The 16720-nt window shown below is 41.4% G+C and overlaps 1 protein-coding gene across 2 annotated transcripts in view; it reads left to right on the forward strand.

Annotated features, from left to right (window-relative positions):
* The window catches only part of unc5db (unc-5 netrin receptor Db), a 131645-nt gene that overhangs the window by 104236 nt on the left and 10689 nt on the right, over window positions 1-16720 (forward strand). For both annotated transcript variants that reach the window (XM_046841542.1, XM_046841543.1), the window contains 3 exons: window positions 3255-3524; window positions 7583-7667; window positions 14211-14382. In XM_046841542.1, the coding sequence (XP_046697498.1) occupies window positions 3255-3524; window positions 7583-7667; window positions 14211-14382 (527 nt within the window). The remainder of the gene's footprint in view (window positions 1-3254; window positions 3525-7582; window positions 7668-14210; window positions 14383-16720) is intronic.

A 16720-nucleotide genomic window follows, 5' to 3' on the forward strand; every position in this document is an offset into this window, starting at 1 on the left:
TAATTCAAGCCTATTGTAGGGTATCTATTCCTATTTGACAGTCCATTCTTTACTAACTGGCTATCAACAATGTTCCATTGGTCAACAATCATTTCTGTCTACTGGACACCAATGATCACCTCCAAAGGGATTATAGGTATTCCCACATATTGGCCAACTATCATTAAACCCAGAGATCCCCAAACTTTTTTCTGTGAGGGCCACATTATTTCTCCTTTCTTTAACTGAGTCTGAGGCTGAGTCACTCTGTGGAGATTTTATAATGGTTTCAAATGTATTTATTATGCCTCTTAATGCAAGATTAGTGTATTATTTATCATTACATTTCAGGATAAGTAGAGCCTATTAAAAGAGCATTATTACTATCATAATGACATTTTTTCATGTTCACTGCTATTGAAATCAAAACACTTACTGTATGTATGTATATGGATTTAACCGATACAAATTGCTATCTTATGCTACATTATTAATAATAAATATAATATAGAGCTCTTCATGTAGTGCACCAGTGAATTCAATTGTACAACTATCATTAAAGTGTATTGTATAGTCATGATTTAAGAGCATTGACTGATTATCGAGACAACTGTCTCACCTTTTTATCTCCTTACCAGCGGGCTTTTCGGACCAGACTTCACTTGGTTGAGCACGGAAATAATAGACCTAGGTCCAATATTCCACAGTAGCTCAATAATCTGGGATGGTGTGATAATAAGTGTTGTAATATGCAGTAATAAAACACCACCTGCCAAAAGCGTTCTTCTGGACCACACCGAAGTCACTATCATTCTTCTCTGTCTAGCAGGCAACTGTTAGTTCGAATGGCATTGCACTGGCAGACGTCTCATTACCAACTTTTCTGGACCACACCACATCTTTGGAGAGTTCATGTGGGAGGTTTGCTTCTATGTGAAGTGTGCTCTGAGTGGTAAAGGCAAAGTCTTTCTTAGGGAACTATTCGGAGGAGTTATGACACTCGTGTTTTTCCGGCTTATTTTAATTAAGCACTAGGGTTTCGTGTTTGCCGTGTTCTTTCTGATCTGCAAATTCACATCAGTGTGTTAATTAGGTACAAAAAAAGTTGTGAAGGCACTCACAAACAATTAAGATGAGCATCATGGAGTCCCTTGGCATTTCGTTTCAGTTTCCTGACTATACATTTGGAGTTGAACTGCTCTACCATAAGGCAAAATCCATCAGTAGTTGGTAGGGATGGGTATTGTTTAGGTTTTATGGATTTACATCTTAAAACCGATGTGGCGTCCCCAAAAAGTGCCAGAGACTCGAAAAGACGGAGATATAGAAATGCAATGCAGGGCTGGAGTCAGACGGCGTGTTTTCTTTGTACATGTTTCATTATATTACTAGTGTCGCCTCCTTTGTTCATTATTTACACTATAGCATATTTTGCTTCTGAGCCTGGTGTCTTTGAACGTTTCAATATGGACTAATTGCACACACACACATGGATATCGCACGTACGTCGAGCAAACACCGGCCAGGAGATGACATCATTCAGGGATGGAAAATGACAAGCAGCAGCTTCTAATTCAACATTAACATTGAAGCATACGGAGATAAAACATCGCAAGTATCGATAACAGTACTGTTTGTACCGAAGCTTATCGGTAATCCGGTACTGACCCATGTACCGGTCCAAAAACATGCCGATTCCCTAGTAGTTGGTGCATTAAGTGAATTCCATGGTTTTAACTTTTCTGTCACTTTTAATTAGAAAGTTGTTGTTTTTTTTAAATAGCCGAAGTGACCTCAAATTCCAACGAGCTCAAAAATCATACGTGGGAAACAAATAAATGGTTAAAACAGCAGGTCAGGAATGTGAGCAAAGCACGGCAAGAAGAATCTATGACTCGGTTGCCCACCTCGACCACTGACCATGCGCCCGTCAAGCACAAATTCAGCAATTCTTACCGGTTTTCGATTCGGTCTCACAGTCAAGATGTCTAAAGTGTAGATCCTTTACCATTAAACCTCATCTTTTCTTGACCTACTGGCTGCATCTCAAACCCAGAGCTCATATACACGTCATATTTCAAGTGCAGTGTATCACTGCATGTTAGCGTTTCTGCTGCAAGGATGGTGAAAACCCCCAGAGCTGTTTTTTGTTACTGATTTGTTATTCTTTTTGGTCTCCACGAATGTATTTGTGCCACATGAACAGAAACTCATAGAGTCGCGATCATGTGGAATGATTCCTCTAAATGATTATCGCAATGTCTGCCCATTACGCAACCAAGATTGACTCAGAGCTTCTTCAAATGATTGAATGTACCATTGTGAATGTAAAGCACAAGCCACACAAAGCACTTGGTGACTGAAATGCCACCGGCAGCGATCAGTCCGCCTGGGGTAATTTATGGTTTTCCTAAAAATAAAGGGCCATTAGCCTAGCACCTCTTGCTGCGTGGCAGCTGGACCGGGGTTACAGTCTGTGCGGTGCGTGGCACGGGGCGAGCCGGGCACAGGGGCAAGCTGGCAGAGGTGGAGGAGGAACGCTGAAGTATGACCACCGCCTGCTGGACCTCACGCTGCGAACTTCCCGATTTAGTCACTCTTCTCCGAACGAGAAGGTCACCCAAAGTGAGCTCAAATGGATGCTCCCTATGAAGAAAAAGAAAAAAAAAAAGAAGGAAGAGAAGTAGGGAAGGAGAGAGAGCACTAGGGCAAATGCAAAGATGACAAAGATATCACACCATGGGAGATTTGAGTCATAGCTAACAGCAAGGGGGAAAAAAAGCATTTCTGAGAAAAAAGAAATTCTTTGGAGGATAAAATGGTGCCCTAAAGATTCCTATTTGTTGAAGTGTTGGCTCAGGAGCTTTAGTTTATATACGGCGTATTTACTAAAGCGTTATATATATTATACATGTTAACCCAGTGTTCTATATGTAATGCACTTAAAACCGAAGTGTGCACTTATAACACTAGATTCTTTTAAATTCGACAAAGTTTCAAAAGAATTCAGTCTCTTCTTGATCTGAATAATCAGAAACGATTGCACAACATATGCATCCGCTCTGCTAATCACAGCCCCGGGTTGATTTTTTAATTATTAAAAATACCCCCTTTCATTTATTGACAGTCCAGTTGAGGCCGCTATGATTTCAGATCATAAATATTCAGCGTGTATGATAAGAGTACCACTCTGAGCCTGCCTTTTCTTCCCACTCAAATAAATCAAAATGATTATCTTAGAAGAGAGAATGATGCTTTCTTAATCCTTCTCTCAGGCAATTCTCTGCTTCTGAATTCGTCGGCCCAGCCCGAGCAAACCTACAGCTTCCGTGACTCTGTGGGAAAAGAATTGTTCGACCCACTGACTGACACCACGGCTAAAGTCCAGGGCTCCTTCACGGCTGAGTACCACGCCAAGACGTACCCCCAGGGCCTGGCGTCGCCTATTCCCAACAACAACGGCCCCTACAACTCCTACAGGACCCAGCTGAAGAGCACTGGCGTGTTCGGACACCAGGGAGGACGACTTGTCATGCCCAATGCAGGTAGGCCCGTGCACTCGGACAGCTTGCAAAAATTATCTCAAATATCACGGAACAGAGGGTTAAGGGCCTTGCTCAAGGGCCCAAAAGTGGCAGCTTGATACCGATACCTGGGCTTGAACCCCCAACCTTCCGATCAGTACCCGGGTTTATTTATTTGTTGCCGTTATTTACAAATTGACATCACGGGATCAATCTTTCTAATTCTTACGCTATTTGCTCCATTTTTAGTTGTAAGATCAGGTAGAATGTTTGATCATTGATGAATCCAGGATCTGCTTTCTAGAACTTTTATTAAAAACAAAAAAAAAGAACAGGAAATATCACTCCAATCTTAAGATCTTCAAAATGAAAATCTCACGTAATGACGAGGAATAAACAATGAAATTGGAGCTTCGTTTTCCAGAGAACAGAAGTATATTTACAGAAATATTGGAATATTTAACTCAGCATTAAACACACATCCAAAAGGATGCAATAAATAAACAATAGATGGTCTTTGTTTGGCTCTTACCAATTGTTTATTTGTCTGCTTATTTATTTATTTTTCTCGTTTGTTTGCTCATGCATTTGTTTGGCTTATTTGTGCGTTTGCTTTGAGATTTGTGTATCTTTAAATCTTTAAATTTTTTTGCCATTTATTTGTTTTTTTTGTTTGATTGTTGGCAATTTTGCGAATTTGTTTACTTTTTGTTTGCTTATTCATTTATTTTCAGAGAGTTTTGCAAACAGATGCAGGATCGCGGGGCTCCTAGCGGAAGAATTCTTTCAGTATTATTTGTTGAAATAGAAAGTTGTGAAGAAATAAAAACCAATAAAACAGCTATATTTATTTATTTATTTATTTATTTATAAAGGTTTCTTTTTTTCCCCCTTTCTTTAGTTTTATCATTAGCACAAATTCGGCTGCAGAAGTTTTCAGCGCGATGATTTTGCCGTGAGACAATCGCGGTTTTCATTGGCTAACGAGCAAAAAAGGTCAAGAGTCCAGCAGGCCTTCTTTCTCTTCTGAAGGGTACTTCAGTACACTTTAGAGTCAAAATGAGATCACCAGTGTGTGTGTCATGAAGCTGTTTAAAAACACTTTACAAGGATACTTTTGCAAAAGCACGATACCAGATACAGAATTTTTTTTTATCAGGAAAAAAATCAAAAAAGCAAAAGCTTCAAGAAATTCAACAAAAGAGCTTTAATGAAGCATGGTTCAAATACGTATTTTATAAACCGAACATGCAAAAAAAAGAAACTGTGAAAATTAAAAGAGAAACTGAGAAAATGTTAATGGGAAACTGAGAAAATTAACTAGCACTCACATTTGGTCTTCTACAGAACCTTTTCCTTTTTCCCTCTCGTCCATTTTTTTATCTTTAAAGACAACTGAAAGCCCGTAACAACACAGAGGACAAGAGAACACAACAAGAGAAATGACCTTGAAAGCACTTAAGTGTGGTCCTTCCTTTATGTTATCAACTAAAAAATAGTCAAGTTTGGTATCAGATCCAAGTGCAACTCAATCCCAAAGTAATTCCTTTTCCTCTAGCGAGTAACTAAATAAAAAAGCAGTCCATGTGTAACCACGGGCAGAACCCAGCTTTCAGGGTTGCACAAGCCAGTTCACTCTTAGTGCTGGGGTGATGTGTAGGTATAGCTTTAAGTAGAGGAATGTGGAAGGGCAGAGAAATGGCAGTGGTGAACGCTTATCTTAAGAAGAAGGAGGATCATAGGGTGATGTATAAGAGTGGAGGAAGGTGCACACAGGTGAACTATGTTCAATGTAGGAGATGCAACCTGAAGGAAATTGGAGACTGTAAGGTGTTGGCAGGGGACAGTGTAGCTAGACAGCATCAGATGGTGGTCTGTAGGAAGGTTTGGGAGGTGAAGAAGAGGAGGAAGAGAGTGAAGACAAAGAAGAATACGATGGTGGAAACTGAAGGAGGAAGAGTGTAGGGTGAGGTTTAGGGAAGAGGTAAGACGGGCTCGGTGGTGGTGAAGAGGTGCTGGATAATTGGGCAACTACTGCAGAGGTGATGGGGGGACAGCTAGAAAGGTACTTGGTGTGACATCTGGAAATAAAAGGAGATGTGGTGGTGGAATGAGAAAGTGCAGGAGAGCATACGGAGAAAGAGGTTGGAGAAACAGAATTGAAATCGACAGAGTGATGAGAAAAGTTGGCAGGAGTACAAGAGGATGTGGCAGCAGGTAAAGAAGGACGTGGCGAAATCCAAGGAAAAGGCATATGAGGAGCTGTAGGAGAAGTTGGACACTAAGGAAGGAGAAAATGGTTTATACCATTTGGCAGAGAGATAGAGCTGGAAAGGAAGTGAGGAGAGTGTGTTGAGAAGATGGAGGGAGTATTTTGAGCAGCTGATGAATTAGAAAAATGAGAGAGAGAGAAGGTTGGACGAGGTGGAGATGGTAAAGCAGGAATTGGATAGGATCAGTAAGGAGGAAGTGAGAGCAGCGATTAAGAGAATAAAGAGTGGAAAGTCGGTTGGACCAGATGACATACCAGTTGAAGCATGGAGATGCAGTGGAGTTTTTAACCAGATTGTTTTATTAATTGCCTTGAGAATGTTGATGGAGAAGTATAGAGGTCAGAAGGAGTTGCATTGTGGATTTAGAAAAAAGCGTATGACAGGGTGGAGAGAGAGAGGTTGTGGTATTGTATGAGGAAGTCAGGTGTGGCAAAGAAGAATGTGAGGGTGGTGCAGGACATGTATGATTACAGTGTGACAGCAGTGAAGTGTGCAGTAGGAACAACAGACTGGTTCAAAATGGAGGTGGGACTGCATCAAGGATCGGTTCTGAGCCCTTTCCTCTTTGCAGTGGTGATGGACAAGTTGATGAACGAGGTCAGACAGGAGTCTCTGTAGACGATGATGTTTGTGGATGATATTGTGATTTGTGGTGAGAGTAGGGAGCAGGTTGAGAAGAGCCTGGAGAGGTGGAGGTACACGCTTGAGAGAAGGGGAATGAAAGTCAGTAGGAGTAAGACAGAGTACATGTGTGTGAATGAGAGTGAGGGCAGTGGAGTGGTGCGGTTGCAGGGAGAATAGGTGGAGAAGGTGGAGGAGTTCAGGTACCTGGGGTCAACAGTGCAAAGTAATGGAGAGCGTGTTGGAGAAGTGGAGAAAAGAGTGCAAGCAGGGTGGAGTGGGTGGAGAAGAGTGATAGCAGGAGTGATTTGTGATAGAAGAGTATCTGTGAGAGTGAAAGGGAAAGTTTATAGGACTGTGGTGAGACCTGAGATGTTGTATGGTTGAAAGACAGTGGCATTGAGTAAAAGACAGGAGGCAGAGCTGGAGGTAGCAGAGCTGAAGATGTTGAGATGTTTGTTGGGAGTGACGAGGATGGACAGGATTAGAAATGAGTTTATTAGAGGGACAGCGCATGTAGGACGTTTTGGGGACAAGGTGGGGGAGGCGAGATTGAGATAGTTTGGACATGTGCAGTGGAGGGACATGGGGTATATCATTAGAAGAATGCTGAGGATGGAGCCACCAGGAAGGAGGAAAAGAGGAAGACCAGGGTGGAGGTTTATGGATGTGGTGAGGGAAGACATGCAGATGTAGAGGACAGGGTGGTATGGAGACCGATGATCTTTTGTGGCGACCCCTAATGGGAGAAGCCAAAAGAAGAAGAAGTGTAACAAAGGGCAGACGAAATCGATAAAAAAATCTTACATTCATGCTTTAGATTGAATCAGAGTCTTGTTCCACCACTTAAGACATTCTATATTTGAGTTAAGTTCTGGCATAAATACTTTCAGCATGTCCACGTCTAACGATGTCTGAACAGCTCAAACCAAAGAGCGGGTCGTGTCTATAGCGAAGCCGTATAATTATAATGATAAATAAAGACTATGTAATTTGAGAGAGAGTTTTTTGTCTAACGCGAGCTTTATTTCGGAAGACGGACGTAAGAAACGAAAGCGCATTTCCATTCCCCTGTGATTCATTATGTATTCATGATCGTGTTTTTTTTTCCCAGCCGGTTTCAAAGGCGAAAGCTCGTCTGACGTGCGATCTGACGGCAGATTGTCTGGCATGTTGTTTGTGCAGGAGTCAGTCTGCTGGTGTCCCATGGGGCCATCGCCGAGGACACGTCCTGGGAAATGTACATGCTCATCGATCAAGGAGAGTCCAGGTGAAAGCAAATATCCCTCCATCATTCTATACATTTCTTTCCTTTTTTCATATTTAACCGAAAGTCAATACATCTGTTTTCCTGTGGCTCAAGCTCGCTTTTCTTTTTGTGCGCCATCGCGGTATGTTCGGGTTCGTCTTACGGCGTATGCCAGACGTGTCATGTTTTATCACAAAGACATTAGTTACAACTAAAGGGCATAACATCATTCTGCTAGAATGCAGGAAAGAGTCTTAGACTCAACACCTTGAAATTGCAACATAAACAAACAAAAAAGGGACGAGGTGGTCCACAGAGAGGATCCCAATCCGTGTCCAGAAGTCTGAGGGCATAATGAACTCTTGTGTCTTCATGTGTCTCTAAGGAAACAGATACTTGTCTTCGTATACCCTCCCTAGTTGTTTGGTGAAGTTACACAGGTGAATTAGCTTGAGGTTGGGAAAATGGCTGCCCTCTGACAACTTTCTTTTTTCTTTTTCTTTTTTTTTTTTACTTACCCAAGTCCCCCCCTGAGTGTGGTGGCATTGACGGTAGAATTCAGCATGAAATTCAAAGCAGAATGTAGAAATGATGAGTTTCTCTTCAGGTAGAGATGTGCCTAGTGAAAAATCCCACTTATAGAAAGTCTAATTAAAAAGTGAAGAAGAACAAGTCATCAGTGGGAATGAATGTCTGACATTTCGTTTCTATGTAAAAGAAGAAGTGTAACCAATCAAAAAGCATGAAATAATGCCAACATGAAGCAAATCGGAAATGAAAAGGGTCAGAAGCGGGCCAGGGTATGGATACCTAAAGTGGTCAGAACTTGGTTGGTGGGATTGTTCAAATTCCTGTCATGTAAATTCACACTCTTTCATGAGTGATTTTTTTTTGTAACACAGCACTGTCAGATATATCAATTGTATAAACTGAAGAACTGTATCATTTTAAGGAAAATAAAATGTATTTTGAATTTGATGGCTGCAACACAACTCAAAAACTATTGGGACAGGGCAACAAAAGTCTGGAAGAAGTAAGTGCATTTAAAATGCAACCGTTGGAGAAACATTTTGTAGCTGATTGAGATAATTGACAAATGCAGGATAGTATAAAAGATAAACACATTGAAAATTTTGCAATGATTGGATGTTAAAATATATATATTGTCTCAGAGATTACTGTCTGTGTTCACTTGAATTGAATTTAAATGATTGTTTACTGTTTTGCATAACTGGTGTGTAGTGTGAATGTCTTAAGGCTGCATTCTGTGATGTTTTCAGCATTTTTGGCAGATAATGTATTGCTAAACCTCTATAGCAACTGTGGTTTCTATTCTACTGGCTCACACATTCAAGGTTCGCCAGCTGAGCTGAATTCCTTTTCAGTGTTTTTTTTTTTTTTTTATGCTTTTCTTCGTCCTTGCCATTCCCTGTTTTGATGCCGCTAACAAGAAAACATACATCGGTGTCACGACAAAAGAAACCCCCACCACCAGAGTCTTTACAGTTCGGGCCATATCACAGGGAACGTCCTACATCCAGATTTTGCAATCCCGTCTCCGATCTCTCGTCTTTCTTCCTGACCTTTTTTGGTCTCCCTTTCTCGAAGTCTTGAAAACACACGACAGATGGTGCGAGTGCGCTGCTCTCCGAATCGCAGTCTCTCGACAGGAGCCCTGCGAGAAGATCGTTTCCCCCCCCTTCGCCCTCGCGAGTCGCAAGTGCCTTCTGGAGGCGAGTGTGTTTTTGCATGATCCCTCCTTTAATTGGCTTAAACGAGTTAAGAGCAAGGATCGGCTCATACGGGAGAGCGTATTTCAAACCGGCCCCGAATTAAAAGTCTGTCCTCCTGATGCAATGGCGAAATTTTTTTGCAAGGATCCACATACAGTTCGGAGAAACGTGAAGCAGGATTACGCAGCAGAACATGAACCACCGCAGCACTGATAATAATGTCTATTAGCACGCTCATATATATATATATATATATATATATATATATATATATATATATATATATATATGTCTATTGGGTCATAATCAGTAAGTATCTATCAAGGTATAATTGATGAAATATGGGCAGGATTGCTACAAAAGTTCATCAAACAACTTTAATGTCGGAGGAAAAAATGTGGTATCGCTAGAGAAATCGTGGAGAAAATAAAAAAAGGAATTCATAGTACATGAAACTCCTTTATCTGCGCATTAAGCAGAACAACGACCCTGTGACGGCCTTGTCTCATCTCTGCCGAAGGAGAACCAGGCTGGCTGTCATTGCTCACTCGGTACGCAGCCTTAAAAGGGAACAAGGGGCCGACTGGAGGCAATTACGGTGAGCGTGAGCGATCCGAGTCATTGTGCACGAGGATGTAGATGGAGCTTTCCATTAACCGCAAAAAAAGTTGGGAACGGTGAAGGTATGACCTTTAGACATACTGAATCACAAAAAAAAATTTTCTATTGTCCAGAATAATTAATAATTTAATACTTCAAGCGTAAGCAGAAAAGCATATGCACAATATGGCCAAAAAGACCGGATCAGGTTCAACTCAGACAAAACCAGGAATCCGATCTTCCAGACATGGATGGTTTTAGACAGGAATAAAGGAACACATGATGTTTTCCAACTGTATAATGACAAAGAAATAAATAGAAATAATGTATATTAAAGCTAAAATAGCATTAGATAGATAAGATTTTATTTGTCACATATACATTACAGCACAGTGAAATTTGTTCTTCGCATATGCCAGCTTGCTCAGAAACTGGGGTCAGAGCACAGGGTCGGCCATAATACGGTGCCCCTGGAGCACAGAGGGTTAAGGGCCTTGCTCTAGGGCCCAAGAGTGGCAGCTTGAACCCCCGACCTTCCGATCAGTAACCCAGGGCCTTAACCACTGAGCTCCCACTCCCCTCGATCCCACTCCCCTCTAGTTCATTCTGTACATGTATTCAGTTGTCTTTTGTCTTAATTATATGTTGACGTCCCTGCGTTATAGTAAATACTGGGGAAATTCACTGAACTGTTCCGAATGTACATTAACTGTGCCAGCGACGAGTGGAGGGTGGAGCCGGACAGAACGAAAGAAACACCTGCAGCTGATGAGAATAATCAGTGCGCTCCGTTTCAGTCCAGCGATGCCAAGAAAGAAGAGAGAGACCCCAAGCAGAGAGAAAAGTTGAAGGGTCGCCAAACGGTGACCGAGCGTAGGCGGGCGCCAAAGGGAAAACGTGGGCTGATTCGCGAGTGACGGAAGTCAAGATGGAAAGGCGCCCCGAACCGCAAGAGTTAAGAAGGAAGAATTTGCTTGTTCAAGGACAAAATCGTCACATTGTGAATGTTTTGTGTATTTCTTCCGTTATTTGTACAGTACATGAGAGCAAACAGTAGAGAGAAAGAATGGAAAAAAAGTTTTGAAAGCTTTCCAGAAAGTTCCACAGGGTGTCTGGTTGAAACGAATTATGTACGAGTGCAGGAGCTCAGAACTGCCAAATTGGTCTTTGTTATTCTCGTGAAATTAGTGCAGACTAATGATGTTTCGGTGATAACATTTTACTAAACGGGTGCAGTAAGTAGTAAGCAAGCATGCTTTTGGAGAATTGGGATTTGCCGTGTCATTTCCCATTCCCCAATCTGTCACTTTTTTTTGGCTTATAAACAGGTTCAGTCTCACCTGTAGCCAGAGTAAGTGTTTCTCTCTCTCTGTGGCGTCCACTTCTCTGAAGCCATCATGCATGAAGCTGTCACTCAAGCCTTTCTTGGGCCAGGAGGGAGCGTTGGAGAATTGAATTTTCCTCTTGCACAGTCAGATAGTGCACATCGAATGCGCCTTCTCTCGGCAGCATAATAGGAATCCATTAAAAATCCACCAAACACAATCGATCACGGCTGCCACCTGAAAGGTGACTTCCCTCAGTGAGATTTTAAGCTCATCAGAAATAAGATTATAGTCTTTTTATCCCGCATCAGCATTTTATATCAGTTTGTTTATTGTCTGCCTGTCTTCTTGGGCCTTTTTTTTTTCTTCCTTCCCCCTCTCCTCTGCCTTACGTGTCGTCTTACAAAACCAGCGAGCCGAGTCATTAACCGTGCCGATATTAAACATATGTATCAGTATGTGCGAGGTTGTTTGTGGTATTAAAACTCCACTCTATCAGATATCCATTAAATCCGAGGCCCCGTCAGGGGCAGCACGGCCACTAATGGCTCCCTTTCATTCCTCGTTAAGTCTCGCAGGGATGAATCATCCGTCACTTTGAATAATGTACCTCATTACGGACCTGGCTAGCTCAAGCAACAGACCCTTGACAGTAATGTGGAACAGAATCACGAACGAGAAAAGATGATGAGGCGCTTTAAGATGCTTCGACGTCCTGTCTCGCTGGTGCCATATGACAATCTCGATTTTGTTACCGACGCAGGGGCTTTGCTTCAGATATTAAGCGCTAATTATGATTGCATGGGTGAAAAGCTTGTCGAGTACGTCGGGGATTCAAGACTGATTCAATTTGGTGTACCATTTAGGACGAAGTTATGACTCGAGATGATTGATCACAGGGTGTTACTAGATTTGAGATTATAATTCAAAACACAGGTTTATATTAATGTACTCTAATATGGTAGAGTTTTTTATCGTAACAGTTCATGTACAGGGACGGTTGATTAGGAGGTGTAGGTTGAATTGTATTTCGATTTTTTTGGAAGACTGTACATCTGCCAGGATCTACAGGAGTAAAATAAGCCTTAATTTTGGCCTTCACTTATGTGGAGGAAGGTCGATCACACTTTCCTCCTGCCCTGGGACACAAAGTTCACATTGTCTGGCTTCATGTGACTCGGAGTAAGCATACATTAGCATCTCACCCTCCCCAGATGGTACTAGTGATGGGTCTTCTTCTATGTGACTCGGAAGAACTAGTCTCAAAGAGGGATTCTTTCATTTTCTACTGGACATGCATGAGCAAAACCACAAAATCTCTGTAGTGTATGTACAGGAATCATGTGACTCCCATAGATGCTATGTATATATAACTGCATAGCATCTATGTGACTCCCATAGATGCTATGCAGTTATATATACATAGACTATAGTCAATGTTTGTGCATGTAGATGTGATCTATTTACGAGCCGCTCTTTTCATCACTAGTATGAACCTGCGGAATAAAAGGGAACAACTGGATAGTAAAAGGGAGAAACTGGTGTTCGAGGGCACACAAAACAATTGAAGTGCGCAGTCTTAAAATATTTAATATGTGGCATTTTATCTTTACTTTCAAGAGGTTATTATACACGCTACTCTCAAAGTGTGTCGACGAGTTTTTCTCGGCAGCTTCGGTCCTTAAACCGATGACGATCGTACTGAGCAAGGACACGTGTAGCGCCATCGCGGCTCGGGAGCGCTAAATGATTGATTAAAGTCAAGCTCGAAACGGAAAAAGAAAAAAAACCCACCTGAAATAATAAACGGTTTCCTTAGGAAGCCATCATGCATGAAGTATGAAATTGTTAATATAAGCGAGTGGGCACAGATGAATAGGCTGATTGACAGTCCTGGTCCTTGTTCCCTCTCAGGAGACATTAAATTACATTTCAGAGAATTCTGAAAAGGCTTTTATGCTTCGGATACAACGCAGAGAACTTCGAAAGTTGCCGCTAATAAAATATTATATAAATTCAGATATTTCATGGACGTTCGCCTTGCCAACCAGTTTCTAAACTTTCTAATGACTTGGCACACATGATTCTTTCCAAAGTGCCCATTTGGAAACCTGCTCTGAGCATCCCTTAATTAATAGTAATTATAATATAAACAAGCCAAAATCCAGACTCCATGTGCAATTTACTGAGTATACTCTCCCCCCATTTCTTTGTCCTGAACTTCCAAGACGGACGTGAGCCTTGCTTAAGTCGTCCTTAATGGGCTTTGTGTCTTGTTCCACGCACCGTCGCGAGGAAAAAGACGAAAAGTGATGATAATAGGCTGGAAATTATACACAGAGTCTTATGAATATGCAGCAGCCAGTAAATGACTTGCTCCCAGGTGCCCTTCTAGAATCAGCAGCTTTTTTTTTTTTTTTTCTCAGAATTATGGGCCTCTCGGCAAAAACATGCTTCCTTTAATGATTTCTGAGACTGCTAACTTGGCAGTTGGGGTAATTGTTTGTGCAGAATAATGCGGTTTGTTCACACAAAAAACATGTCCTGGTGGTGCACCTCTGATTTGTTTTTATGTTACCTGATTGTTAAATCCAGCCAGATGGGAGCATGTTTTCTTATATATTATACCAACATCTCTTGTGTGTAATGTAAAGAGATTAATAGAATTTGATGATCCTTTCTTGTGCTCAATGAAGCCTCCTGATCCACGTAGCACTTAGCACACGGGACAGCCACTAACACTTTTTTGTTTTGTTTCAAACTAGGCATTTTAGCATTTTCTTTATTATGATCTGAACATAACAACATCACCGTGTTTTTTTTTTGTTTTGAACCAATGCTGAATCCTGGCTTTACATAACGTTTTCCTTTTTTAACTTTCGCCTTGTCATTTTTCATATCTGTAGCGAAACATCGTTAGAAAAATGCGAGATCCTGCTGGGGCCAGAGGTCACGTACGGCCCCCCAGGCCTGAGCCTGACCTCCCCTGTTGCCATGACGATAGCCCACTGTGCTGAGGTCGCCGGCGAGAACTGGAGCGTCCGCCTGAAGAAGAAAACGAAGGACAACGAGTGGGAGGTACGAGGCATCTTCCCCTCTCTCGACCTCGGCTTCATTTGAAATTCAGATTGGCGAGCGGAGTGGCTGCCTTTGATTTATCATCCCGCCTCTCGTGCTGTGCAAGGTTCAGGTTATCTTAAAAAAAAAAAAAAAAAAACGGCAAAAAAAAAATGTGTGTACATCTCTAGTTCACAAAGCAGAGAGCTTGTTTCCTGTCAAATAGATGAAGCGAAATGGAGATAGAGGTTTTCTGTTATGTAACGTGAAGCTAGAGGGGCAAGTGGAGGGAGAACTTTGGGTTCAAGGGCACAATAACAGTAGAGGGAATATACTGAAGGGAATCTCACACAACTGCTTTAGTAAACATTATTATCCGGATATATCGATCTCTAAACCAGTCTGCAAACTCAGACCTTTACCTCATATAAAGCCTATATTACTTAGTATTCATAATAGAACTAATACTATTACTGTTATAATTAAGCTTTATCTGTTCCACCCTGCAGTGTGAAGCTAGCATAGGATGAGAAAAAAATGAATGCTAAGGCTTTCTGAATGTAGCAATGTGGTGGGATGTGTGTGTGTGTGAGGGGGGGTAGAGAAAACAACAAAAACGAGACAATTTTGCCACGTAATAACAGGGAGGGCAAAAGAACTGTCAAACAGAGAAGACCTCAGAGCCAAAGGGCCATCAAACACGGCTGCTATCGATCCGACTCCACCGGGGAAAACGAGCTGAAAATATCGGCAACGCAAAGCAATCTGAGAAATAACCCTGTAGAGGGTGTCGCTCCTGACCTGGTCACACAGTCGGTGCTAAATCGAACGTTTAACAAGGTCTCACACCTCTGCTACACGCATACCTACACAATGTATTTGGACAGCAACCCAATTTTGCCTCTGTGTATAGGCAAAATGGGTTTGGAATGATGCAATGAAGTGTAGAATTCCAGCTTTAATTAATAATAATAATAATAATAATAATAATAATAATAATAATAATAATAATAATACAAATTAACTATTTACCAATTACACTGATGCTTTACATAGTACATCCATTTTTACAAGCTCAAAAGTAATCAAAAAATTAAGTGATTTAATGTTCAGGTCTGGAATTGACTTCCAGTGATGAGTTTTTACTTGGTGGCGTTTCATGGGAACTCTCAACACGTAGTCCAAAAAGCTGTAATCCTTCCAGAGAGCGATAGTCTATCAATTATTAGTATATCAGATATACTTATGCATGCACTGGCAGGCTCCGCAGTTCTAAAAAAAAGCCTGGAGTACCATGAAAGAAAAAGTGAAGTGAAGTGAATGATAACAGAATTCCTTTCTGTGGAGAAGAAAAAACACTTCAGCCAAGTCGAGAACACTCTCAAGGAGGTAGGCAAAGCATCAAGAGATGCCTTTATGAATGTATGAATGGTCTACCTTAAAATCCAAACCACAGGTAACACTCCAGCTGAGAAAGTCTAGATTAATCTGCTTAAAGACATGTACACAATTTATGTCTTCTGGAGAAAACAGTATAGAGATGAAAAGGAGGGGCTGATGATCCAAAGCACACTAAGAGTGGTATGGTCTTGATTATATGGAGATGTACTGTACTTTCTACTCAAATGAGACAAAAAAACAAAATGCACAACACAGAACTTTGCATTGCAAATGGACCCTAAACATTTCATGAAATCAACCCATGAGTCTCACTTAAAAATGCTGTTCCTTTACTTGAGGCAAAGTTAAAGGTAGAAAGTCCCACAAACATGCAGCAAAAAACCTGGCAAAGCATTTCAGGGAAGTAAACTCAGCATGTTGTAATATCACCGGGATACAGACTCCGTACAGTGCAATAGCCGCAAAAGAGTTGACTACACGTGGTAAAAAAATAACCCTTATATTTATAATTAGGTGTCCGATTACTTTTGCCAATAAAAAAAAGAATCTTTGATTAAATCTTTACCGCTTCACTGTGTGTGAAATCTCCAGAATTGTCAGGTTTAGTCGTTCTTGCTTTTCTGTTTCTTTTTTTCTTAATGAATGTCTGAAATTGTTTTCCACACATTGCATCAATCCTCAGCAGCGTTCTAACAAATGTTCCAGTTTTAGAAGCAAACTGACTGTTTTTCACCTCGCTGAAAGCATGAGCCGTAGCACCAGCCCGGGATCTGTCAACGTCAGCGTAGTGAGAACGAATCGATGACCTCCTCTGGTAAGGTGCAGAGAGCTGGCAGTGGTGTCAGTTCACCTCTGTAAACAGCTTGCTCTTCACCTCCATTCACACTTATACATCGTCTTTTCAGCCCGGCTTAGGTCGTGTCCTTTGTGCCTCACTTCACTGTACGCAAGTCCAGAT

The sequence above is a fragment of the Silurus meridionalis genome, chromosome 27 (assembly GCF_014805685.1).
Source record: "Silurus meridionalis isolate SWU-2019-XX chromosome 27, ASM1480568v1, whole genome shotgun sequence".
Lineage (NCBI taxonomy): Eukaryota > Metazoa > Chordata > Actinopteri > Siluriformes > Siluridae > Silurus > Silurus meridionalis.